The 25788-nt window shown below is 43.3% G+C and overlaps 2 protein-coding genes across 6 annotated transcripts; both read right to left on the reverse strand.

Moving 5' to 3' along the window:
* Positions 1 to 577: 577 nt before the first annotated feature.
* cep68 (centrosomal protein 68) lies at positions 578 to 19025 on the reverse strand. 5 transcript variants are annotated; one of them, XM_085440628.1, is made up of 9 exons: positions 17615 to 19025; positions 17286 to 17388; positions 16094 to 16377; positions 13530 to 14561; positions 12429 to 12633; positions 12065 to 12222; positions 7460 to 7582; positions 2142 to 2238; positions 578 to 2046 (listed from the first exon to the last, which is right to left on the reverse strand). In XM_085440628.1, exons 3-9 carry the CDS (start codon positions 16349 to 16351, stop codon positions 1874 to 1876), a joined length of 2046 nt encoding a protein of 681 aa, XP_085296754.1. In that variant the 5' UTR covers positions 16352 to 16377; positions 17286 to 17388; positions 17615 to 19025; the 3' UTR covers positions 578 to 1873. The 5 variants fall into 5 exon arrangements, with proteins under 5 accessions (XP_085296754.1, XP_085296751.1, XP_085296753.1 ...); XM_085440625.1 differs by having other exon boundaries at positions 12065 to 12225; XM_085440627.1 differs by lacking the exon at positions 17615 to 19025 and adding an exon at positions 17477 to 17608 and having other exon boundaries at positions 12065 to 12225.
* A 73-nt stretch (positions 19026 to 19098) lies between these two features.
* Positions 19099 to 23322, reverse strand: sdhaf4 (succinate dehydrogenase complex assembly factor 4). Its single transcript, XM_085440631.1, has 3 exons — positions 23153 to 23322; positions 21363 to 21476; positions 19099 to 19380 (listed from the first exon to the last, which is right to left on the reverse strand). The coding sequence occupies exons 1-3, from the start codon at positions 23220 to 23222 to the stop codon at positions 19271 to 19273; spliced, it is 294 nt and encodes a 97-aa protein (XP_085296757.1). The 5' UTR covers positions 23223 to 23322; the 3' UTR covers positions 19099 to 19270.
* Positions 23323 to 25788: the final 2466 nt, after the last annotated feature.

A 25788-nucleotide genomic window follows, 5' to 3' on the forward strand; every position in this document is an offset into this window, starting at 1 on the left:
TTTTGATAGAAGTAACTAGTAATGTAACTAAGTTACTAATTTAAACTAACTTACTCAACACTGCTTGTTTGTAATGAGTGTTTAAGATACTGTTACTTTCATTTCAGATCAAAGCAGTCTGAGCATTCTGTTATAACTCAGAACTGCTGCTCACTGGATAGTTTCCCATTTCAGACCATTCCCTGTAAACCCTGTGATGGTTGTGTGGGAAAGTCCCAGAACATCAACAATGTCTGAAATGCTCAAACCAGCCCGTCCGACATCGACAACCACGCTCAGTCATCTTTCTTCCTTATTCTGATGCTTGGTTTGGCGGTCACGACTATGTCCACATGCCTAAATGCAATGATGTGAAAGGCTGATTAGATATTTTGATTACTGCGATGAGCAGTGGATCAGTCGTATTTAGTAAAGTGATTACATTAGTTTGCTTTTTTTCCCCCATTCCACCAGTTTTGTAAAGTTTCAGAAACATCCTTCACGTTTCATTTGTTTCTGAAAAACTACATTAATCCCACATTTATGCAGAACTCTTTCTGGGTTTGAGAAAAGAAAGAAACATTTTGATGACTTAGTCTTTAAAGGGTGCTGAAAGCTTTTTATTCATTCATCACAGAGTTGAAGTGATTGACTATTCATGCTCTGACATATGTGAAAAACCTTTGGATTGTTGGAGCGCCTTTTATAAAATACGTCCCATTTCTTTTCTGCCGTGAGAATTGAGCATTGAGCAAAACTGTAATTCAGCCTACAAACTTTACAGATGACAATACAACCGATAGGATCCAAAGGATTCCCTGTCAACATCTCTGTTTCAGGCACCAGAGGACGTGTGTCCATGATTGATCATGTGACTGCAGCAAATGGCAGCTGTCACAGAACAATTGGTAGGAGTGGCTCAGGAAGCGGAGACGGTCATCTACTAACTGGAAGTCTGGTGGTTTGATCCCTGACAGCTTTGGTCTGCTGAACTGTGGACGTTAGCTAGAAAGTGCTTCGATGATGTGTTCATTTACACACACGGTCCAATTAAAAAGTGCTTAGACTCACATGTTAAAATGAGTGTTTACAGCCTACTACACAAATAATTAGGGCCTTTGCAATTTTTAAAAATAATTCATCTATTTGAAAAAAGTGGTCCATAAAGTTAAGAACACTTAGTCACTGATAGGACTTCTCCACCTTTTGTATTTTCATGGAACGGTGTGACCAAAAACCTCACTTGCTGTGTGGTACAGACCATCCAGGCACTTTGTGCTTCTGGTGAGTGAAACTCGTATTTTATCAGTGCTAAAAACAGACGTTTGTCTGTGCATTGCAGCTGCACAGTTCATGATTAACCATCATGATAGGAGTCAAGGGCTCATGTTTTAATTTGTCCTGTTTTATGTTCCTGCCCTGGAGTAATTGAAACATTATCTTTTGGAGTAAAAAGCTTCTGTGTTCATTGTGGGCCATGATATATGTGCTGCACACTATGTGTCTCCGTTTGCCTCACAATAGTTTATCTAGTCGCTGCACTAATGTAGTGTTTGATTTACTTTGGTGTCTGGAAATCAGATTACAGAGATCCTTTTTGAAAAGAAATGGTTAACAGACTTTTAATTTGACTTCTGTGAATGTCTTGGAAAAGACAAATGTGATATTAAGTATAGGCAGAAAAACAGTGCGATATTAAGACTAAGAAAAGAACAATTTTGTGTTTTGGTGGCTCGGTGCTGGTCCTGAAGGCTTATGTGAAAAATGAACTGGTGTTTTTTGTGAATAGTAAATGAGAGCCTTGTATCAAAAGCAGAGTTCTTAGACAGAAATAACACCAAATATTTATATTTGTGATGCAGACATGAGGTCTGGTCAGCTGTCGTTGGGTCTGTTAAGTTGACTCTTGGACCACTACAGGACACTTTGTGCTCTGCTGGACAGGACTGGCTTGATTGGGCTGACCCAAGCTGTCTATAGCAGACAGGATGGAGGAGAAGAAGTGTTCATTGTGGGCCTGCAGCATTTCTGACTGACTCTCAATCAGGAGCAGGGTGTCTCTTAAAACTGTAAAAGAGAAGAGAGGAAGAACAGTCAGACTCAGTGAGAAAACAAGTATTTAGTTTCCGTATTTCTTAGTGAGCATGCTGTAACAGACTGACATGGAGAGGTGCTGTTGATGCAGCTGAGCAGTAGCTGTCCCGTATTCAGAACGCAGGAGGCCAGCGGCTGATGGCTGCTAAGTTCTCTCTGAAAGCTCTGACAACAAAAGAGCCGAGTGAGTGGACCAGAAAACGCATGAAGTGATGAACGATGCAGTTTTTATGTCTGTGAAGGTTCTCAGTTTTTACTGTTCAAAGTTCACATTAGACTTAACCTTAGATATAAACTATGACCTACAGATATCTGGGTGGTGCTGACAGGATTCATTTATTCAACTAAATCTAAGCATGAACTACCTCATTTCTTATCCAACAGATTTCTCCGTTTTAAAATGGATCAATGGAGCTGGCGTGACAGCCCACAGCTGGCGTGACAGCCCACAGCTGGCGTGACAGCCCACAGCTGGCGTGACAGCCCACAGCTAGACCTAGAGCACCATTCTGTGGAAAATTAAAAATCTCTAACCTGCCTTCCATAAGCTCCATTATTAATCATAATAACTGCTTTACAAGCCTTAACATAAACACCTTTCTGACAGCCTGGTGGGAATTTAAAAAACAAAAACAAAATCTAAATCTAAAAATCTAAACTAACATGCATTTGGAGCAGTCCAGATGTCAGCGAGAAAAAGAGCAGCTGAATTTTGAGCTAACTGCAGTTTATGGAGAGATTTGTGTTAGACCATGGAGAAGAATTACAGTAATCTAAACGAGATGTGACGAGAGCATTGACAGGTATGGCAGTGCTGTTTGAGTAAGTGAAGGATGAAGGCGGTTAGTATTACTAAAATGAAAACGTCTAGCAGAGGCCCCAGTCCGCGAGATCTTCAACGCACACCTCCGGCAGATCTTCAACAGCATTCCGAGGGAGACTGGGGACATTGAGTCCGAATGGACCATGTTCAGCGCCTCCATTGCCGAAGCTGCTGCATTGAGCTGCGGCCGCAAGGTGGTTGGTGCCTGCCGTGGTGGTAATCCCCGAACCAAATGGTGGACACCAGAGGTGAAGGGAGCCACCAGGCTGAAGAAGGAGTCCTATCGGGCTTGGTTAGCCTGTGGGACCCCGGAGGCAGTCGACAGGTATCGACAGGCCAAGGGTAATGCGGCTCGGGCAGTGGCTGAAGCAAAAACTCGGGTGTGGGAGGAGTTTGGAGAGGCCATGGAAAAAGACTTTCGGGCTGCCTCGAAGAGATTCTGGCAAACCGTCAGACGTCTCAGGAGGGGAAAGCGGTGCTCTACCTGCACTGTGTATAGTGCTGGCGGAGCGCTGCTGACGTCGACTGAGAAAATTGTCAGGCGGTGGAAGGAATACTTCGAGGACCTCCTTAATCCCACTGACACGTCTTCCGAGGAGGAAGCAGAGTCTGGGGATGAGGGGAATGACCCGCCAATTTCCGGGGGCGAGGTCACTGAGGCAGTTAAACAACTCCTTGGTGGCAGAGCCCCTGGTGTTGATGAGGTCCGCCCCGAGTTCCTGAAGGCTCTGGACGTTGTAGGGCTGTCCTGGTTGACACGCCTCTGCAATGTTGCGTGGAGATCAGGGGCAGTACCTGTGGACTGGCAGACCGGGGTGGTGGTCCCCATCTTCAAGAAAGGGGACCGGAGGGTGTGTTCCAACTACAGGGGGATCACACTCCTCAGCCTCCCTGGGAAAGTCTATGCCAGGGTGCTGGAAACGAGAGTTCGTCCGTTAGTCGAACCTCGGATACAGGAGGAACAATGCGGTTTTTGTCCTGGTTGCGGAACACTGGACCAGCTCTTTATCCTCTCCAGGATACTTGAGGGTGCATGGGAGTTTGCCCAACCAGTCTACATGTGTTTTGTGGACTTGGAGAAGGCATTCGACCGTGTCCCTCGGGGTGTCCTGTGGGAGGTGTTGCGGGAATATGGGGTGTCTGGCCCATTGCTACGGGCCATTCGATCCCTATACAACCGTTGCAAGAGCTTGGTTCGCATTGCCGGCAATAAGTCGGACTCGTTCCCGGTGGGTGATGGGCTCCACCAGGGCTGCCCTTTGTCTCCGGTTCTGTTCATAATTTTTATGGACAGGATTTCTAGGCGCAGCCAAGTGGTGGAGGGCTTTCGCTTTGTTGGCCTCAGAATCTCATCTCTGATTTTTGCAGATGATTTGGTTCTGTTGGCTTCATCGGGTGGGAGCCTCCAGCTCGCACTGGAGCGGTTCGCAGCCGAGTGTGAAGCAGCGGGAATGAGGATCAGCACCTCCAAATCTGAGGCCATGGTTCTCAGCCGGAAAAGGGTGGAGTGCCCACTCCGGGTCGGGGATGAGTTCCTGCCCCAAGTGGAGGAGTTCAAGTATCTCGGGGTCTTGTTTGCAAGTGATGGGAGAAGGGAGCCGGAGATCGACAGACGGATTGGGGCTGCAGCTGCAGTAATGCGGACGCTGCACCGGTCCGTCGTGGTGAAGAGGGAGCTGAGTGTAAAAGCGAAGCTCTCAATTTACCGGTCGATCTACGTCCCTACCCTCACCTATGGCCACGAGCTGTGGGTAGTGACCGAAAGAACGAGATCGCGGATACAAGCGGCAGAAATGAGCTTCCTCCGAAGGGTGGCTGGCCTCTCCCTCAGAGATAGGGTGAGAAGTTCGGCCATCCGGGAGGGGCTCAGAGTAGAGCAGCTGCTGCTCCACATCGAAAGGAGCCAGCTGAGGTGGTTCGGGCATCTGACAAGGATGCCCCCTGGGCGCCTCCTGGGTGAGGTGTTCCAGGCATGTCCCACCGGGAGGAGGCCCCGGGGCAGACCCAGGACACGCTGGAGAGATTATATCTCTCGGCTGGCCTGGGAACGCCTTGGTATTCCCCCGGATAAGCTGGAGGAGGTGGCTGGGGAGAGAGAGGTCTGGGCCTCTTTGCTTAGGCTGCTGCCCCCGCGACCCGGCCCCGGACAAAGCGGATGAAAATGGATGGATGGATGGATGGATGGATGAATGATGTGATTTATATGGGCTGTGAAGGATGACACCTAGACTCTTAACCTGAGTTATCAATGGATGGTGAAAAACTGTCAGAACTTTAGTTATGAGTAAATCAAACCTTGATTTCACTTAATCAGAAATAGATGTGGGTTTGGAAGAGAAGTAGAGCTGGGCATCATCTGTGCAGCAGTGAAACTGGATGTTATATTTCTTGAAAATATTACCTAGAGGTAGAGCTGGGCGATATGAGATTTTTTCATATCACGATATGTTTTTTTCATTTCAGGCGATAACGATATCTATCACGATATCAGCCAAATAACTATATTTGTAAGATTTAAATGTGCCGTTGCTCACAAGTAAAATGTGAAATAATCAGCAGCTTGTTTTTATTTAAATATTTATTTCCCATAATAAGTTCAACAGGGTAGATGTACTTAAGGAACATGAGACTTTTTCAGATAAATAAAGGCAAATATTACAAACTACACAAAAGGCAGCCGCTAAAGCGTTAAAGTTTCAAAATAGAACAAACGAAACAGACTAAACTGTCAATTCCACTTAGAAACAAAATATTAATTCTAAAAATAAATCTTAGTTTGTTTTACAGAAGAACAGACAAAACTGACTAACTTTTGTCAATATCAAATAAACTGAGAACTAAAAGGAAATTCTCAATCTCTCCTTGTTGTATAGCTGAGCTTTTCAAACAGTTTTAACAGTTACTTTAGTCTGACAAAAGCCGAATGACGAATTAGCGCTGCCAGTCAGAGACTGAGGCTACGTCCACACGTACACGGGTATTTTTGAAAACGGAGATTTTCCGTTTTCGTTTTAAAAAATAATCCCGTCCACACATAAAGGCAGAAATGAAGGAAAACGCTGCTATGAACATGCCAAAGCAGCAGGTGGCGCTAGATTCCTAACCGTGCAGAAATGTTGGCCAATCAGAAGTCTAGAAGCCTCGGTGGGAAAAAGTAAACAAAGCTGGGGCATAGAAGCAGAACCGAGTCGTATGTGTGGAGGGACAGTAACTGTGTGTATATGTAAGCATTTAAACACTGCAGAGAGAAGAATTAACAGTAACAGTATTGTAGAAATTCATTTCACCGAAACAATAACGTGGCGCACAGTGTGACGCATGCACCAGTTTATTGTATTTCCAGACTTGCTTTCGGCACAATTTACAGTGCACGCTACTCTGTTTTTTGTCAGACTTGAAATAGCCGAAATACCTTCACACTACGGAACTTCTATGGCTCTTCCGTTCGACAATCTCTCCGGCATTGGAACCATCATCTGTTTTCTCTTCGGTCACGCTCGGTTGATTTTTCTAGTCGGCACACTCATTTCCTCCATTACCCGCTGGCTGCTTCCCAAACAAACACACGTGCGGCTTGGCACTTGTGCTGTACGTAACAAGTCACGCGACGTGACGCTGCGGCTGTGATTGGTTCGGCTCTGCGCTACTTAATTTGGATTGGCTGACCTTTTTTTTTTTTTTTTTTTTTAAGAGGACAAGAGCGGCGAAGTCTATCGCGATAGTTTAATTTCTCTATCGAGTAAAAGTTATATCGCGATACATATCGTTATCGTTCTATCGCCCAGCTCTACCTAGAGGTAGGAGAAATAATAAAAACCAAAGGCCCCAGGAGAGAGCCTTGGGGAACACCAGAGTTAACTGGTGTAGACAGTGAAAAGATCATTTGAGGTGTTTCTGTACTATGAAATGAATGAAGCCAGATTCAAATTGTTCATACAAGTTATTTCCAGGGGGGCGTCTATGAACCTGTGTAGCCACTCCTTTTTTTTTACCTAAAACCTTCGATTAGTTCAGAAAGCTCTCAATGCTCCCCCCAGCAAGCTACCGGCTTCAGTGTCTATAACCCAGTGTGAACTCTCAGGTCATCAGGTGCAGATGTTTTAAGTCTTCCCATGATGATCTAAGTGTGCTGCAGGTGCTTTCAGTTACTGTAGTCCTGTTCTTTGGCACAAGCTTCCTGCTGAGCTGAGGTGTGCATTTCAAAAACAGACTCAAACCATTGTGTTCTCACAGTAGCTGTCTGTGTGTGTGCACATTTGTAAACTTACACCTTTTCTTGTCTTCATTGTAAACATATATAGGTTTTTATGTTTGCTGTTGGGAACGTGGATTTTGAATGTGATGAAATGTGTCATTTAAACAAACTTGCTATCGCCACTGAACTGCTTAATTCATCAAACAAAGGATTTCTCTGTATTACAAATCAATTAACAATTAACATGCACACTGATAAAACTTTCAGTAGTGCTGCTTTAGCCTGTGTGAAACAGACACAGTAACGTTTTTCAGGGCAGGACTGTGTGTTTGCTGCCAGTGTAACAACTCGAGAGGCTCAGCCTTCACCTGGTAGTCAGCCAGAGATGACTTCCCACGATCCACGTCCACAGTGGGTTCAGTCAGCAGCTCCATCTTCTCTGACATGGCATTCAGCTGCTGGATGAGCAGCTCCAGGTGAGAACAGAAGACCTGGAACATACAGTACAGGGAGTGCAGAATTATTAGGTAAATGAGTATTTTGTCCACATCATCCTCTTCATGCATGTTGTCCTACTCCAAGCTGTATAGGCTCAAAAGCCTACTACCAATTAAGCATATTAGGTGATGTGCATCTCTGTAATGAGAAGGGGTGTGGTCTAATGACATCAACACCCTATATCAGGTGTGCATAATTATTAGGCAACGTCCTTTCCTTTGGCAAAATGGGTCAAAAGGAGGACTTGACAGGCTCAGAAAAGTCAAAAATAGTGAGATATCTTGCAGAGGGATGCAGCAGTCTCAAAATTGCAAAGCTTCTGAAGCGTGATCATCGAACAATCAAGCGTTTCATTCAAAATAGTCAACAGGGTCGCAAGAAGCGTGTGGAAAAACCAAGGCGCAAAATAACTGCCCATGAACTGAGAAAAGTCAAGCGTGCAGCTGCCAAGATGCCACTTGCCACCAGTTTGGCCATATTTCAGAGCTGCAACATCACTGGAGTGCCCAAAAGCACAAGGTGTGCAATACTCAGAGACATGGCCAAGGTAAGAAAGGCTGAAAGACGACCACCACTGAACAAGACACACAAGCTGAAACGTCAAGACTGGGCCAAGAAATATCTCAAGACTGGTTTTTCTAAGGTTTTATGGACTGATGAAATGAGAGTGAGTCTTGATGGGCCAGATGGATGGGCCCGTGGCTGGATTGGTAAAGGGCAGAGAGCTCCAGTCCGACTCAGACTCCAGCAAGGTGGAGGTGGAGTACTGGTTTGGGCTGGTATCATCAAAGATGAGCTTGTGGGGCCTTTTCGGGTTGAGGATGGAGTCAAGCTCAACTCCCAGTCCTACTGCCAGTTTCTGGAAGACACCTTCTTCAAGCAGTGGTACAGGAAGAAGTCTGCATCCTTCAAGAAAAACATGATTTTCATGCAGGACAATGCTCCATCACACGCGTCCAAGTACTCCACAGCGTGGCTGCAAGAAAGGGTATAAAAGAAGAAAAACTAATGACATGGCCTCCTTGTTCACCTGATCTGAACCCCATTGAGAACCTGTGGTCCATCATCAAAATGTGAGATTTACAAGGAGGGAAAACAGTACACCTCTCTGAACAGTGTCTGGGAGGCTGTGGTTGCTGCTGCACGCAATGTTGATGGTGAACAGATCAAAACACTGACAGAATCCATGGATGGCAGGCTTTTGAGTGTCCTTGCAAAGAAAGGTGGCTATATTGGTCGCTGATTTGTTTTTGTTTTGTTTTTGAATGTCAGAAATGTATATTTGTGAATGTGGAGATGTTATATTGGTGTCACTGGTAAAAATAAATAATTGAAATGGGTATATATTTGTTTTTTGTTAAGTTGCCTAATAATTATGCACAGTAATAGTCACCTGCACACACAGATATCCCCCTAAAATAGCTAAAACTAAAAACAAACTAAAAACTACTTCCAAAAACATTCAACTTTGATATTAATGAGTTTTTTGGGTTCATTGAGAACATGGTTGTTGTTCAATAATAACATTATTCCTCACAAATACAACTTGCCTAATAATTCTGCACTCCCTGTACAAGAGCAGATGCTGCTGGTGCAATAAGCTGTACGTTTTACGTCCAATGGATGATGATCTGATTAGTCGACTAATCGCAAAAATAATCTGTGACTAGTCGACTATCAAAAATAATCGTTTGTGGCAGCCCTACAGTACATATTATTCATGGTGCTTTTAATCATATAATGGTTGAAATATTGGAATACACAGATACATATCATTGAGAAATTCAAACAAAGTCACACAGTACAGAACAAGCCTGGCAGAGGAAGGAAGTGAAAGATTTAAAAGATTCTGGAAAGAAAACCAGTGAGAGATGTCCAAAGACCCCAGAACTAAGGATGGGTATTGATACGATTTTCATGATTCCGATTCCATTTTCGATTCAATTCTTTATCGATTCTTTATCGATTCTTTTTTAAAAAGGAGAACACTAAGGTCGATTAGCTTAGAACTTTGTTTTATATCTTCTCTTTGAACAAGATAGAAATTTAGGAGTAACATGGCCTTACAAACCCAACAGTGAGATCTTAAGAGATCCAGCCTACGGCTCTTCAGTGGGTGTCACAGGGCCCCCAGGAAAAAATTGTAAATGTAAAATAATAAAATAAATATTCTTCTGTAGCAATTACACAAGAATATCCAGTAATGTCCCTGCCTACAATTAAACACATTTACTTACTGAAAATCACCTGCTGTGGCAAACGGCTGCAAGCCTTTGACCACAAACTGAGTCTCTGCTCGGTGACATTCGTCTATCCTGCCCTGAAAGGAGACGCTACCGGCAGACTGCAGCGAGAGCTGCCAGCATCTGAGCCAGACTCTGTCTCATCATGGTCACTAAATGCACAGTAATGGCAGGTTTGTAATAAGGCAGATCGCGCTAACATAATATGCACTGTTGTTGATTATTTACCTGCCGCATTAACGGGAGAGGACGTGCAAACGTTACCGCTGCTGCTGGGTTGAGATTCATGGAATTAAAAACACGACATTCATTTAAGGTCATCGTGTGTTTTGTGAGCAAATGCTTTTGCATATTCGTAGTGTTTCCTCCCTTAAATGAAATATAAATATATATAAATACCTTGGAGTTCACATTGACAATAAACTGGACTGGGCTAAAAACACCACAGCACTTTACAGGAAGGGCCAGAGTCGTCTCTATTTTTTGAGGCGACTGAGGTCCTTCAACATCTGCCAGAAAATGCTGAGGATTTTCTATGAGTCTGTGGTGGCCAGTGCGATCCTCTATGCTGTTGCATGCTGGGGGAGCAGGCTGAGGGCAGCAGATGCCAACAGACTTAATAAACTGATCCGTAAGGCCAGCAATGTTGTGGGGATGGAGCTGGACACCCTCAAGGTGGTGTCGGAGAGGCGGATGCTGTCCAAGATAAAGACAATGTTGGATAACACCTCCCACCCACTCCATGACATGCTGGTCAGTCACAGGAGCTCGTTCAGTGAGAGACTGAGATTACCGAAAAGCACCACTGAACGACACAGGAAATCATTCCTGCCTGTGGCCATCTCCCTGTACAACGCATCCACTTAACACACTGTTTGCTGCTACAGCTACACATGTTTCTTTTCCAGCTATTTATTTATGAGTGACTTATGTATGCATGTATGTGTATATATATATATTTATATTGTACTATTCTTAGTTAGCGTATTGTCTGTCTTGTCTTAATGTTGGTTTAAAATGGAGCACTGTAACAAAAAATAATTTCCCCCAGGGATCAATAAAGTATTCTGATTCTGATACTTTGCAAGTATTGCAAGTCGCCCTGTTGTCATCCGTTCTTGTAAAGTATGACCAAACTTTTGAGCGTTTGAGCCGCCGTGTTTCCTGCCAGGTAAATGACGCTCTGCAACGTGGTGACGTCATTCGGGGCGACTGGAATCGATAAGGGAATTGTTTGCAAAAACGGCAAACACTTCCAAGGAACTGAAACAGTGGGAACCGGTTCTCAACAAGAACCGGGTTTTGAAACCCATCCCTACCCAGAACAGCTGCAAAGAGACTAGTGAGGGACTTAAAGAGTGGAGGAAAGCTAGGAGACATAACTGAAACATAAAAACAGACTGAATTACTAGAACTTTAAGTCAAGGTTATAAAAAACTTCAAACAAAAGAGCAAACATTATAACTTAATACTGTTGAGTTCTAAGGATATCAGCAGTTCAGCTGATATTTGTTCACCTATTATAAAGCTAAGTTATCATAACTAACTGCCTGACGATGGATACAACAGAAACAGGAGAACAAACCAGCTGCTCTCCGCTGAACGATTCATGATGTACTCTGAGTGGCAGGGGAGCAACATGAGGACACTGTCACGGTAAATGTGTCGCAAATGTAAGAAAAACATCTGAACTTTTTAAATTTTCTGTTTAGTTTTTGTGTGTGTGTTTTAAACACAGTAACGGCTTCAGCCTTGTTATTGTTTGGTGGCCCTGGTCCTTTTGCGCGAGCCACTATGATGTGTTGACGCATATGAATGACTTTGAGTTTGCTTGTGCTGCAGTTAAAGTGAAGCTTAGAGGATAAAATGACACAGCTTTTTAATAAGAAGGCTGAAGACCAGACTGTTGACCCTGGGGCTTTGGGTTTTGGCACTGATGCCTGTGATAGGTTCACCTTTCCAGTCAAGGCTTAGTGGACCTTTCACTATTAAAAGCACTTTATTAGACAGGGACTACTTGATGCAAACACCAGAGAAGAGGAATAATCAGTGGTCATGTAAACCTCTTAAAGCGCCATAATACTGCTACTTCTCTTCCTGAACTAAGCAGTGATAGCCACTCCATACAAAACCCTACACTGGCTTCATTAGTGACATCTGCCATAGCAGGAGTTTAATCTGTTGATGACTTTCAGTCTGAAAAATTAGTCACAGATCCAACTGCGTCCCTACCTTGATGTGTTGCATCAGAGAGTCACTGTGCTCCTGGCCCTCCAAGCTCTCCTTTGGATTATCAATCAGGCTGAGCCCACACAGCCGGTCCACCAGAGTCTCAGCCTTCTTGAGACTAGGGCGACCCAAGCCACCGTCAGCATGCCCTACGTAAACCGCTGCTGACGGAGAGAGAATAGTTTTTGTTTGTATTTTCCTTAAGATCAGAAATCTCAAAATCACACACTTGCAAACCCTGACAATTAATCCGAACTCTTTTGGATAAAGAGATGGAAATATATCCATTGCAGTGAAGGTAATTTGATTCTTTAACTGTGTACAGGGCTACAATCTAAACATCCTTACAAATATTTATTACAAATACCTGTTGGAGGAGCATTTTTGTGCTCTGTGCTCCACTTTTTAAAGTCATTTCTGTCTTGTTTGTCCTCCTGGAGCTCCTTGACTTTAGTCCTTTCCTCTTGTTTTCCTGACAAGCTGATAGAAGAGGGCCAGGAGGTGGTGCATGTTTCCAGAGAGTCCCAGTTAGCTGTGACAGGCCAGCTCAGCTGAGCTGTCATCTCCCTCACCTGCACACAGGGACCACAGTGATGATGTGATGCGTTTTGCTACTTTACCAAGAATTGCTAAAGGAATGCACAGTAAAAATACAACGTTGTGAACATGATTAGCAATGATGTAAAGCAGCGGTCCCCAACCCCCGGGCCATGGACCGGTACCGGTCGGTGAGTCGTTTGGTACCAGGCCGTGAGAGTTGAGGCTCAGGTGTGAAATGTCTGGTTTTCAGGGTTTTTATCGGTTTTCAGCGTTATTTTGTTATCGTTTTTATCGTTTACTCGTTTTTTCTGGGTCTTTTCACGTGTGTTATGAATAAATCTTCTTTTTTTTCGGTACCGGTACTAGTTTTATTTTGTTGTATTTATCCGCGACACCTTAAAGGCCGGTCCGTGGCGCGTGTTACACCCCGGCCTAGGCAACCGGCGTGCAACGTATGAAAATAAAAATAAGAAAAAAAACACACGAGAAAAAAACTAAAGCTCTCCACCAAAATCCCAAAACGAAGGTGTCTCAAACGAAAATATTAACAAACCCATTCACAGCTATTTACAACAGACTATTTATTTACAACAAAACACCAAACTATTTACAACACGGGGGAGATCGCGACCATGACCAACTGACACACAGGGCTTAAATACATAGAAGGAGCAATCAGGGAATAGACCACAGGAGGGAAACACAGCTGGGGCAAATTAGACCTGACGAGACAAGGAAACGTAAACTGAACACTCTAAGATAACAACAGACCTTCAAAGTAAAACAGGAAACACATGACAGTCACGCAAAAACAAAACACTGACAACACCGAAACGTAACACGCGAAAAAGGTTGGAGACAACTGATGTAAATGGTTCTGCTTGCACAATCACCAGAGTGGTAAAGTCAGCGTACATATAGTACTGACCTGTCTGGACAGGAGCTGCAGCTCCTCCACCTGGTCTGGAAGAGGCCGGAATTCCTCATCCAGGTCCCCGTGCACACACCTGGACTGTCGAAGTACACTTTCAGAGCGTATGAAAGCAGAAAAGGTAGATGTGGATCGCATATGGTGCTGATCATTGAGACTATCATTAACAAAAGGATTTCTTTCCCCTCCATCCTCACTGCAGTCCAGACAGTCCGAGGACAAAGAGAGCAGGGATAGTGGTTCACCTGAAGATCTAGTGATAAACTGCAGGTCAGGTGACATATAATTCGAGCTGAGAGCGATTCTTTCACTGCTCTGTCCTCTTGCACCGGTTGAAATGTCCAACCCTGGCAGGCTGGTGGAACTACATAGGTGGCCCATTGCAATTCCTGAGTCCTGCAGGTTGAGGTTTGTCTGAAGGCTGTCATCCTGAAGGCTCTTGGAGCTGTCCCATTCACTGTCTACCTGTCTTGGTCTTAGTGGGTAGGTGTAATCCAGCAGTTCCTGGTACTCCTTGTTTGGGTCCCATGCTGTGCAGTGCCTGTTTGGAGATGGGGGCAGAGTTTCTGGGATGGCACAGGCCCAGTAGTCTGCCTGATAGGGAGACTTGGGAATCTCTTTGGAGTTTACTCCAAAAGAACACCGTTTTCTTTCTCTCCAACTTCTCTCCCTCCGGCTCTCTATCACACGCTGAGCTTGGCTTCGTTTGTTTGAACAGGGGCTGTACGTAGGATAAAGGACCGTGGAGGTCAGTCTGGGCTTCGGGGGAAGGTCAAGTCCACAGACTTTAAAGTTAGACCTTGAGAGGCTCTGCTGAGCCAATCTGTTTCCAGGGAAAGATGTTCCAAATGTAGCGGAGTCCTCATGGTGCAGCTCTGAAACACCCAAGGGTGAGCCCAGGTCTTCTTCAGAGGTAGAGGGAAGTGATATTTCAATGGGAGACGGGCTAAGTCTCTGTGGGATGAGCTCCTCTCTTGGTTTGGGCAAGAATTTAATATTATGATGTTCACTTCTGTCCTGTTGTTTCTCCTGCAAGAAAAATACTGTAGCATTATAAACCTTATTATTGCATCAGAGTAAAAGCTTCTGGCATTTAGTCGTTTACATCAGCTTAGACGTTTAAGCTACAAAGTGATGAAGAGAATAATAGAAAGTGACAAGGATGGCATACATTCTTAAGTGAGCAGTCATTTATGGATAAATGAGGAGGTTAAAGCCCTGAAATACTGTACATTTACATTTCAAGTTCCATCCATCCATCCATTCGCTTCCGCTTACCCTTTTCAGGGTCGCGGGGGGCGCTGGAGCCTATCCCAGCTGTCATAGGGCGAAAGGCGGGGTACATCCTGGACAGGTCGCCAGTCTGTCGCAGGGCCAACACACAGGGACAGACAACCATTCACACTCACATTCACTCGCACATTCACACCTAGTGGCAATTTGGATTATCCAATTAACCTATCCCCACAAGCTGCATGTCTTTGGACGGTGGGAGGAAGCCGGAGTACCCGGAGAGAACCCACGCAAACACGGGGAGAACATGCAAACTCCACACAGAAAGACTCCGGCCTGATGGTGGAAGTGAACTCAGGACCTTCTTGCTGTGCGGCAACAGTGCTAACCACCGTGCCACCGTGCTGCCCCTACATTTCAAGTTAAACAACAAAATACCACAAAGATCATTTTGTATCATACATTTATACAACTGCCTGGAGCTTAATTTCTAACCCAATGATTTACTGTCTATAGCTTTAAAGGAAACTGGAGTAGCTGCTGATGACACAGACACACAGGATCAGCTTCTCTACTGGTTATAAATCCACATCATGCTTGTCCCCAAAGCTCTGCCTGTGGGTATATAGAGCTAACGTTAACTCAAAGCTGACTAGCTAATTAGCCCTGCTAGGGAGCTACAGAGTTCAGAGAGTAATTCACTGGGCTTTCAGTTCTGTAAGGGTGGGAGACGATTATACTGTAAGTACACCTAAGTTATACTTTTGTTGTGCTGGACCCATGTAGAGCCTGTGGCCTAGCCTTCGTGCTTTGGAGTTCTGACACCCAAACACGAGCTGATGGTTAGTCTCTTTGAGGTTAGACATTCCAGCTGATTTAAGGGATAGCAGCTGAAAAATAAAGCAGAAATCCATAATAGGAAGCGACGATACTGAACAAGCCAATCGCAGTCATTGCACTGATGCAATGCGCAGATTCATTTGTTTCAGCAGAGCATGTTGGGATTAACCAGCACATGTGCTTCGGTTCCTTGCCACTGTGTGGCAGCAGCTTCATCTTAGCTGCATGCCAACGGATTAGTTATGTTTTTCACAGAACATTTTTTACTGACTTTGAAGTGTGGGAGGCAGAGATGTTACAAGGTCTAGAAGCAAGAGACACCACATATTTTACACCTCACAGTTTATAAAATTCTTATAACACTATATAAATGCGTTTTCATGATATGGGACCTTTGACAAAAGCCAAGTCGTTCTGTGTCTGCTGTATTGTTCCATCTAAAAGGACAAAGATTTTACTTGGAGGTCTTCTTTCTCCATGTTCCTTACCTTTTCCATGAGCCTCTGTGGACGTGTCTTCTTTAAGATGGACACATGCTCTTCTACAGAAAACAGAGGCTTCCTAGTGAGATATTGCCTGCCTGTCAGATACTTGGAGGTTGCTGCCATGGTAACACCTTTGTATGGCTCTTCTTTGTCCCCCTTTTCTATCTTGACTCTTTCAGTGACTTCTGGAGTTGAGCATCTCTTTCTCTGTAGCTCTCTGCAATTTAATTTCCAGCGCTGGCGGCATCCCTTCACTTCCATTGCACAAAAGGAGACTTGCCTCAGCCCTGAAATAACACAAGAAAGAAGCAAAGTACATGAGAAAATATAGAAAGAATTATCCAACGTCTGGTAAAACTAGAGTTATTGTCCTTTCTTATCCAACAGATGTGCTGGCTAGGAAGAGTTTTCCTCTTCTAGGATACAGGATGTCATTTATTCAGCAGATTATGAAGCAAATAATTTGTTGCTGAAAATTTGCAGAACATAGAGCCATAAAAAAAACTAAAGAAGGATGGTGGAATTGAACTCAGGACCTTCTTGCTGTGCGGCAACAGTGCTAACCACCGTGCCGCCCCTGTTATTCTTATATATTAATTTAATTTTGCTGCTATAAACTGCTGAAGCAAATAATACAGTTTCGAGTTTACTTCACTGCACCGCACTCTGTAAATAGATCAGTACATTCAATGCAACACAGCAACAAAACGATTCCCTTTTTAACTCCAGCAGCAACAGGATATCCGCATGTTCGCGATGCATAGAACAAATCGGTTCTCTGACTACATAGTCATCATCAGACACAGCGTGGACGTGGAGGAAACGACGACAACAAGCACAGAGGACTAATGTTCTGTCCCCTCATGACCTCTGTCATGGTTCATCTTCACTAGTCTGTAGTGCTGAGCGTCACAGTCCACGAACGACAGCCCGGATAAAAAAACACCAGCCCAAACAAAACCCACAAGTAACAAAGTACGCGCTGACTCTTACTGACGAACCTCGCTCTGTGATGGAAGTCTTCCACTGTTACACGGCAAACTCAAACATTTTCAGCCTCATAAAGTTTCCTGTTCAAACTGTATGACACTTCCCATTATTCAGCAGTGTGTGTGTAAGTCAGACCAACAGCCAGTTATAGAAAATATATTAAAACAATCTATCTTGTTTAGGAAAAGAAACGACAGATATTTACCAGCGTAGCTCAGCTCGAAGCATCCATCCGCTGTAGCTTGGTCCCCAGCCTGCCTCCTTGCAGGGTGTAGTCGTTAGAGCCGTAATGATTGCTGAGTACAAGCCTGTTCAAAACAGTGTTATTAGCATCCAGGTTGTGCCTTATAAAGGAAATGTCGATTTACTGCCACTCGGCTATATTTATTAGCCTACTGGTGTTTTATTATAGCTTGGTATTTGTTGTATATAAAACATATTTGGTATAAGATACATTTCAACGACACAAAAGTAAGTAGTAATTACAGAAACACATAAAATAAAGGTAAAAAAAAGCGAATGGGTCTTTCTTACGGTACGTGACTGTGACGGAGCTCTTCTTCTCGCGAGTTTTATGGTCGTTGCCAAACTAACTTACAGGAGCGTTGCTGCCACCTACTGGAATTTGGACGAGAGTGCAGCAGGAGAAAACAAAAAACAAACAAAAGAGAATAACGACATTCATCTTCATTGGCCAGTTATGTGTACACACGCAAGGAACTGAGCCCCGGATATGAGCTCAATGTACCTACAGAATAGACGAACAGGCAAACAGCAACACGACGCAGAAAATAACAGCATATTTTTATGGTGGAGTAGTGTTCAAAGATGCACAAAGTGCCCGTCTCTGTGTGGATATAATAGATTTGGTTGTTCTTACCACAGTGTTGGCATTGGTTGCTATAATTTCTAACTGTGGAATCCCATAGCTGATGATGTCTTCTGCTCATTACAAGAACTAGAGGACGTAACAACGCTGGATACTCCTGTGTGCACTCTTTTATACTCTGCCAAGTGCTGATTTGTATCTCTCCCTCAATCTTCCAGTCTGGACGTACAATCACCTAGTGTCAATTGGATTTAATTACATTTATCATTAGCTCATTTCTCTTCAAAATCCTGTGCCAATCACAATATACTAAATACAATTAATTTGATTAAATCATACATTTTAAAAGTCATTCATTCTTTTACATTAATGGTTTCTTAGTGTCGGAGTAAATCCCCTCCCATCATTTTCACACACACGCAGCAGCCTCCAAGGCATCTTCCCACACTGTCAGTGTGAGGCCTGTCATTAGAATCATTATTATATTTTCTTATTCATTCTATTGGTTAAAGGCTCCTGTAAGTGCAACACTGAGGGAACAGTTCACCCTGACCGATGTAGGGTTAAAGGGGACCCCGCTCTGGCGCCAGGCCTGCGGAGGGTGCCTGGTAGCCGGGCCTTAGCCCATGGCTCCCAGCTGGGTGCCGCCTGAAGAAGGGACATGGGACCACGATCCTGTAACCCCAGCACTTTTATATTTATCAACCTGAACATATATATATGTGGAGAAAGAACCGACAGTCATGTCTTTCTCAGAGCTGTAGCAGAACACCATCAATGTGCAAACTCAAACTCGTAAAATTCTTACCGGTAAGTGATTTTGACTTTTTTGAACATTAACCCATTAAGTATGAGATGAACTAGGTCTGTGACAGAAGACTATTGTGGCTCTTTGAAGTTGAAGGCTGTGTTTAAAGGTTTCGACTGATATTTAATTACTTTTTCATGTGTAACTGTTGCCTGGCCTGAGTGTTCAGTTAGCTCTGTATATGATGGTAACAGGATCCAGACACAACAAACACAACGTAAGTGTGCACGTTCCACATGCAGTGAACCCAAGCACCTGCTTTGATATAAAATGAAAATGGTAGAAAAACAGCGTGGGGGAATTCTTCTGTCAATAGATTAGCAGAACAGAGGTGTCTCTGTAGTCATACTTCTATTGACATCAATGAAAACACAAAGTGTATCTTTGTTGTTTTATTACTTTAATTTGGCAACTTGCTCGTTGCTCCTCCATCACGATTAAACAAAAGACAGAAAACCACTAATGGCTACATACATATCCAAACTGCATCAGTATGTCATTTTACAGTACATCTCCATACTCATAAGGTACATATTAATTTACAGATAATGAGCTAGAAGTCTACACACCGGCCCTTCCTCTCCCAATCTCCATAGCGAGTTGGCTCTGGACCCCGTGGGCCCCCCTTCTCCTTCGTCACAGGGTTCACATCATCAGGGAACTCTGAAAAAATAAGAGTAATTGAGATCTTCAGTGACAGTTTTCCTTTTCTCAGTTTACAATAAGGTGAGTTTCAGACCTTTTGAAACCTCTAGACCAGGGGTGTCAAACTCCAGTCCTCGAGGGCCAGCATCCTGCTTGTTTTTGAGATATCCCTGCCCTACCTGCTGTTGATCACCTGGATCAGGTGTGCTTTGCCAATAAGAAGCTAAAAGGACAGGTTAGTTGGAAAACAAGCAGGACAGCGGCCCTCGAGGCCTGGAATTCGACACCTGTGCTGTAGACCAATTTGTAATGAAAATGCATATTAAATATAAAAATATACCTTGTCTAAATAAACGCACTGTCCATTCAAATGAAAATGTTTTGTTAGGAGGACTAAGCACATAGTCTAAAAATGTTTCTTAATATGAAAGTTTGAATCCATTTCAACGACTTTGGCCGTTTCTGATTTAACTTCATGGTCATTCTGGAGATTACAGTTTGCACTTGTGAGCCATTTCTAAACTTAATCCCTATAACCACTTCCCAAAAACCAACATCCCAGACAGGGCCGCTCGATTATGGCAAAAATGATAATCACGATTATTTTCACTGAAATTGAGATCTCGATTATTTGACGATATTTATTTGACGATAACAATGTGTTGAATAATGACTTTAAAGATTGTCAAAAAATAATATAAAATAGTGCAAATACTGATAACAGTGCAAGTGTTTGCAATATAAGAAATCAATGAAAAATGTAAACATCTATGTTTAGTGAGCTTTGCAGTGTTGCTCTGTGGTGCAGCTACACTGTAGCAAAGTTTACACACTGTGTCTACTTGATCCACGTCTGACTGAACCCATAATGCTTCCACACCACTGAAGGTTTTTACCTCTTTAACCAACGGCAGTCACTCTCCTCTCCAAATAACTTCTGCTTAGCTTTCCGAGCTTCCCTCGGGTCCTCTTAATTGTTGTGACGCGTGTTCGAAATGCAAAGAGGTGCGCTCGATTTGCCACACGGAGCAGCGCGAGAGTAAAGCATGAGGGAGGGGCTAATAATCGGCTCAGTCATTTTTAATGATCGTTGAAAGCCCAGATCGTAATCGTGATTAAAATTAGATTAATTGAGCAGCCCTAATCCCAGATGTCGGACAGAACGTGGATGTGACTCCTGAGTTTGTGTGTTCCAGTAACAACGTTTGAAAAGTGAGAAAAAACCATAGCATGCTCATAAAAACATTCATGTATAACTACCAATGTAGCATACTAGCTTTTAGAGCTTAAACACACTCCTGAGCGCGTTCATGGACAGAGGCGGCTCAGTGTGCTGCTTATGGCTCACTTATTTAATCCCAAACAGTGGCAGTACAGATGAAAGTTTTACAGTCCCACTGCTGTTTAAACTCACTACCACCATCACCTTGAACTGGTCCCTCAGGGTTGGTGGGTTGGCTCCAACTTTCTGAATAGGAAGTACAAACTGAAGTTCCAGATTGAAACTCTGACTGGGAGCTCTGAAATTCTGATTTTATTTGGAGCAGGACACGATTCCAGCTGCCACAGGACGAAAGGTGAGGTACACCTTGGACAGGTCATCAGCCTGTTGCAGAGCTAACAGAGAGACTGACAACCATTCACACTCACATTTACAACTATAGGCAATTTAGAATGACCAGCCAACCCAACTCCACTAACTGCATGCTTTAAGACTGCTGGAGGAGAACCCAGTACAGTGCTAAACACTGTCCCACACACACGGCCAATTAGGCCACGCGGTCATCAACAGTTTTACTCTCCTGTTTTATCTTAATCTCTGTTCGTGTTTTGAAAAACAGAGACTGTAATAAAGAAACAGCACTTTCATTCTTCATCATCCCTGATTATTAACAGTATTATTTACAGTTTGTTCGCTGATCACTTTGGTTGTCAACTTGTTCAGTGCAGTTTGTAACTGTTTGTTAACTAGATGCAGAAAGGCTTTGTCTCTTTCTCACTTTCTAGTACATCTTTGCTCGTCTCTTCGAGGTTGTCAAACCGTCCTTTTGGGGTTTTGGCCTTCTTCAATGGCTCCTTGTCATTCACCGCTCTGCTGGCTGCCCGCAAACACCCTGAAGGAAGAGACACACTCAAGTATTAGGTTCCAGTTTATTCAATGGCGTCTTGTCTACTTTTGTTTTGTTGAAGATCTGTACCCTGGCCACTTCTTCTATGGAAGGGGCCTGACCTTCCATGATGGCTCCTGTTCTTGCGCTTCTTCTTTCTCAGGTTTCTGCTGCCTAAAATATTCACTATGCATACTATCAGTTGTACCTATCTTCCTGTATACTGGCGTTAACACTCACTAGTCCTCGGCCACCTTCCTTCCACTTAGCATACAGACTTAGGGTGCTGGCTTTGGGGTGAAATCCTCCATGCATGGTAAGGAAGTTCCTTGTCTTGATGTCAGTGGCTTCTGTTTCCTCCTTTGGCCAGTTTATTATCCCAGCAGGGCGTAGATGTTGATTGCCTGGATCTTGTTCTTCCCATTCAGCTTACTCTGCAGATATTTGGTGGTTGTGGCTTTCCTGGCGGCCTCTTCATGGTTTCCCTTTGCCAGGGGGATTTCCAGGTACATATTGCTATCCTCAGTAATGTTCCCCTTTGCCTTCAATTACTACCTTTGCTCTCTTTGTTACCACTCAATTACATTTCTCCAGTCCAAATGACATTCTGATGTCACCGCTGCAGATGTTAGCGGCATGGATCAGTGAGTCGATGTTTCCTTCACTCCTGCCCTGTAGTGCTGTTCGCCGCATCAACACTGAGTTGCTGCTGCTCTCAGGGTACTGTTTATCTTGTACAGTTCTAGGCACTCTAGAAGCCATGTGTGAGACATACACCTTCTTGTGGTCAATCCAGGCGGTGCACAGGTTGTTCAGTCTGGTCAGTCTCGTGTGGCTGCTCCATCTAACATTAGCTTATGTTTTGCTCCTCTAGTGTGCTTGACAATTCCCTTCAGTGCCCTGATCATGTATTGAAACATGTACTGTTCATCTTAGCACTTATGATGCCTGACAGGTGCTTCCCTATTGTATTGAGGCAGGTTATTGGTGGTAGTTGGATGGGACTGGTCCCTTCTGGGGATCCTTGGGAATCATTTAGCCATTCCAAGTCAATCTTGTCCATCAGCAGCTGGTTCATTTGTACTGCCAGGTGCTCGTGGAGTGCAGTTAGCTTCTTTGTTAGCCTGGTGCTGTCCAGAGACCCTTTCCTGGATATCTGCCACTGTGACGGTTACTGGATCCTGTTCACGGAGGCTGCTGTGGTTTGCTCTTAGTCACTGAACATTGTTGTTGTGTGTTGCACACATTAACACATATCTATGATCTTTCTCAGCTGCTTCTGGACCCACTTAAATGTCAAGAAGTGTGAGTTTTCTCCCTTACAGAATGCAACATATCCCGTCTGTAACTTTCCTCTGTCAGTGCGCCCCAGGGTGGCTGTGGCTACAATGTAGCTGCCATCACCAGTGTGTGAATGGGTGGATGACTGGATGTGTAAAGCGCTTTGGGGTCCTTAGGGACGAGTAAAGCGCTATATAAATACAGGCCATTTACCATCTTTCCAATCAAGAAGAAACATTTATCCACTATTTAGAATACGGACTCTTCTGTTCATTAATTATGTACAGGACCTCCTCCTGGCTCTGTTCTTTTGTTCTGCGGGTAGATGTATTACATAAAGCATTTAAAGAACAGTTCATTTTCGAGGTTCCGTTTTCTCTTACTGAAGCGAACAAACTGACCTGTGAAAAGCGGCTCCACAGCTGGACTCTTCCAGAACAGCTGTCTGGAACACACGCGCAGAAGAGACATCTCTGAAAAACAGAAACCAGCAGTTGTTTTCTATGTACTCCGCCTGCACTTATACAATGACGTTACTGTTTGTCGACTAACATTTACGCAATTTTCATCATCATCTAGCGACGAAAAGTGATCGGCGAGCCAGTGCAGTGCTGCATGCAGCCAGCAGGGGGAGATAAAGGCTAAATATCCGTTTTGATATTGACTCGTCGGTTTAATTATTTAATTAAAATACAGCTTCACGTGTAGAAAATAAGGTTGTGCAATTCATCCAATTTTAATCTAGTTCGCAGTTTTAATTTTCAGTTAAATGAATGAGATCAAGCAGTACAAAAATGCGCGCTTTGCTAACAGAATGCAAAGGAAAGCAGAGCAGCCGCTCCCTGAATCAGCGCTCAGCGCTGCCTGCGTGTGCAAATCACAGCTCACTGATGGACGGAAAACACGGGGTCACTACACAGCTGCGTCCCATCTACGTCAAACAGTTTTTCCAAATTTGTCCGATAAACCCACCGAGGATGGAAGGCTTAGGAGAATGTTCACAGTACAAGACAAGATACACGATCTCCTGCAACACCTGAACTGTACACGTGATCTCACAGCTGTGGAGGACTTTTCTGTTTTATTTACATCACACAGGTACAATGAATGGAGTGTTATTTTTACGTGCAACAAAAGTATTTTTTCCCATTAAACTTAAATAATCATGACAAATAGTCCGGATCTAAACAGTGATAAAAGAAAAATTAAATATACAAATACAAAACAACAGCAATAATAATAATAATGACAACAATAATAAACATATGCATGCCATATTTTTTCTTTTTATCATGTGCACCTCCGCATTTACCAGTGAGTTAAATTGATGAGTTTTCATGTTATTCTACTTTATATTTCCAGTGCACCAAATTTTAGATGGAATAACCTTTGCTGTCAAATTAACGTGGCAGCAAAAGTTATTAGAATAAAAACTTTACACAGTGAATCATAAACAACCAGCCAATAAAATAATGCCACCTAAGAGGTTAAAGGAATGGCAGTCATCATCCCTTCAAAATTAACATTTTCATACAATACCCCGCACCACCACACACACACACACACACACACACACACACACACACACACACACACACACACACACACACACACACACACTATGGCCCTAGTATTGGTATATATTGAAAATATAAAATTTCAGACACGACTTGCAATTAAAATACTTGAACTTTATTTCAAGCAGCAGCTGTAAAATAATTCTTTGACATTAAAGCATGCAGAATGATAATGTAATGATATAACATTATTATTAACAGTCACTTAAAATGCAGTTTCGTTTTGGAACTTAGCCCTCTAACTGTTGTACAGCACTGTGCGCCTGGAGTGTTCAGCTGCCCAGATGAAGAACGAGAAACTCCCTCTGCTCTTGTACTGCCAGTTGACAGTGGAGTCAGCTGTTTTCACAGGACAAAAAAGTGTTGGGCACCTGAATCAAGTGAGAGAAAGCAAAACCACACACCCAGTATATACAGTCCAGTCTCATATGAGTCCAGTTCACAGAGACACTGGCCACAGCATCAGCTTACAGTTTTTTACAGACGCTAGGACACATGTCTCAATACTTAGGTCACGTTTGCAAAACTCCTCACACAGTGAGCACAACAGAAGTCTATGTGGGCTAAACTGAGGACCAGTTATCATTGTTTTGGCACAAAATGCATTCAATGACTACATCTCTCAAATTTCATGAATTATCTTCTCACTCAGACACAACAACTGCCAAAAACCTTTGTACGTACAGGACATTTTGCATGTGCTTACATACTGTTTTCAAAACTGTTAAACTTATGGCCAAAACAATAACACAATGCAAAACTTGAAAAGACAGCAAAATGCAACAGCAATATTTTATTGAAACATATTTTAAATCTAAAAATGCAGTTTAACCAGCCACAGCTGATTCTCATTGTAGATGAACATCTACACAGGTGTTACTCCTTCAATTGTTCAACTCCTTCAATTCTGGCAGCCAGAAGATTCTTTCCTAGGTGTGTTGCCCTAGATGACATAAGATGTGATGTGGATGAGAACCTGTGGCCAAATGGAGGAGACCGAGTAGATTAGCATTACTATTGTATGTGTATCAGTGGATGGTGTGTATACAAATTCTTGTATTTTGGGATTACTTAGTGCAAAAAAATAAAAATACATAAACAAATATTAACGAATTCTGCATGATGTCTGATTCATTCCAGTAACATATATTGAAATTATAAACAGAGATGTGTCCTTGTTTTACACAAGAAAACACTGTGTAACATGTTGTTAGTGTTTTTTAGGTCATTGTTTTGTGGGTGACAAAGTGTGTTTGTCGGCTGTCAACCTTTGCTAGTGTTCTGGAAGAATGAGTTTATTTGAGACCTGAATGAAGTGTTTTGGTAGTTGTAGTGCATTTTGAATGTGAAATGAACTGCTTTGCCAAGCTGACGGTCAGTTAGGAGGATTGTGTGAAGAGTTTTGCAAAAGTGACCTAAGTATTGGGAAATGTGTCCTAGCGGCTGTAAAAAACTGTAAA

The sequence above is a fragment of the Copadichromis virginalis genome, linkage group LG19 (genome assembly GCF_057382275.1).
Source record: "Copadichromis virginalis isolate Kocher_CV1m ecotype Utaka linkage group LG19, C_Virginalis_male_GT1.1, whole genome shotgun sequence".
Classification (NCBI taxonomy): domain Eukaryota; kingdom Metazoa; phylum Chordata; class Actinopteri; order Cichliformes; family Cichlidae; genus Copadichromis; species Copadichromis virginalis.

Excerpts from the sequence above, each read along its gene's own strand:
- cep68 (XM_085440625.1), bottom strand. The coding sequence starts at position 16,351 with ATGGAAGTGAAGGGATGCCGCCAGCGCTGGAAATTAAATTGCAGAGAG. Across the intron at positions 14,562-16,093 it reads CACAGAGGCTCATGGAAAAG|GAGAAACAACAGGACAGAAG; the intron begins GTAAGGAACATG and ends TTTTTCTTGCAG. Across the intron at positions 7,583-12,064 it reads CTCTGATGCAACACATCAAG|GTCTTCTGTTCTCACCTGGA; the intron begins GTAGGGACGCAG and ends TGTATGTTCCAG.
- sdhaf4 (XM_085440631.1), bottom strand. The coding sequence starts at position 23,222 with ATGTCTCTTCTGCGCGTGTGTTCCAGACAGCTGTTCTGGAAGAGTCCA. Across the intron at positions 21,477-23,152 it reads TGTGGAGCCGCTTTTCACAG|GGTGTTTGCGGGCAGCCAGC; the intron begins GTCAGTTTGTTC and ends CTCTTCCTTCAG. Across the intron at positions 19,381-21,362 it reads GAGCAAAGATGTACTAGAAA|AGTTCCCTGATGATGTGAAC; the intron begins GTGAGAAAGAGA and ends TTATTTTTTCAG.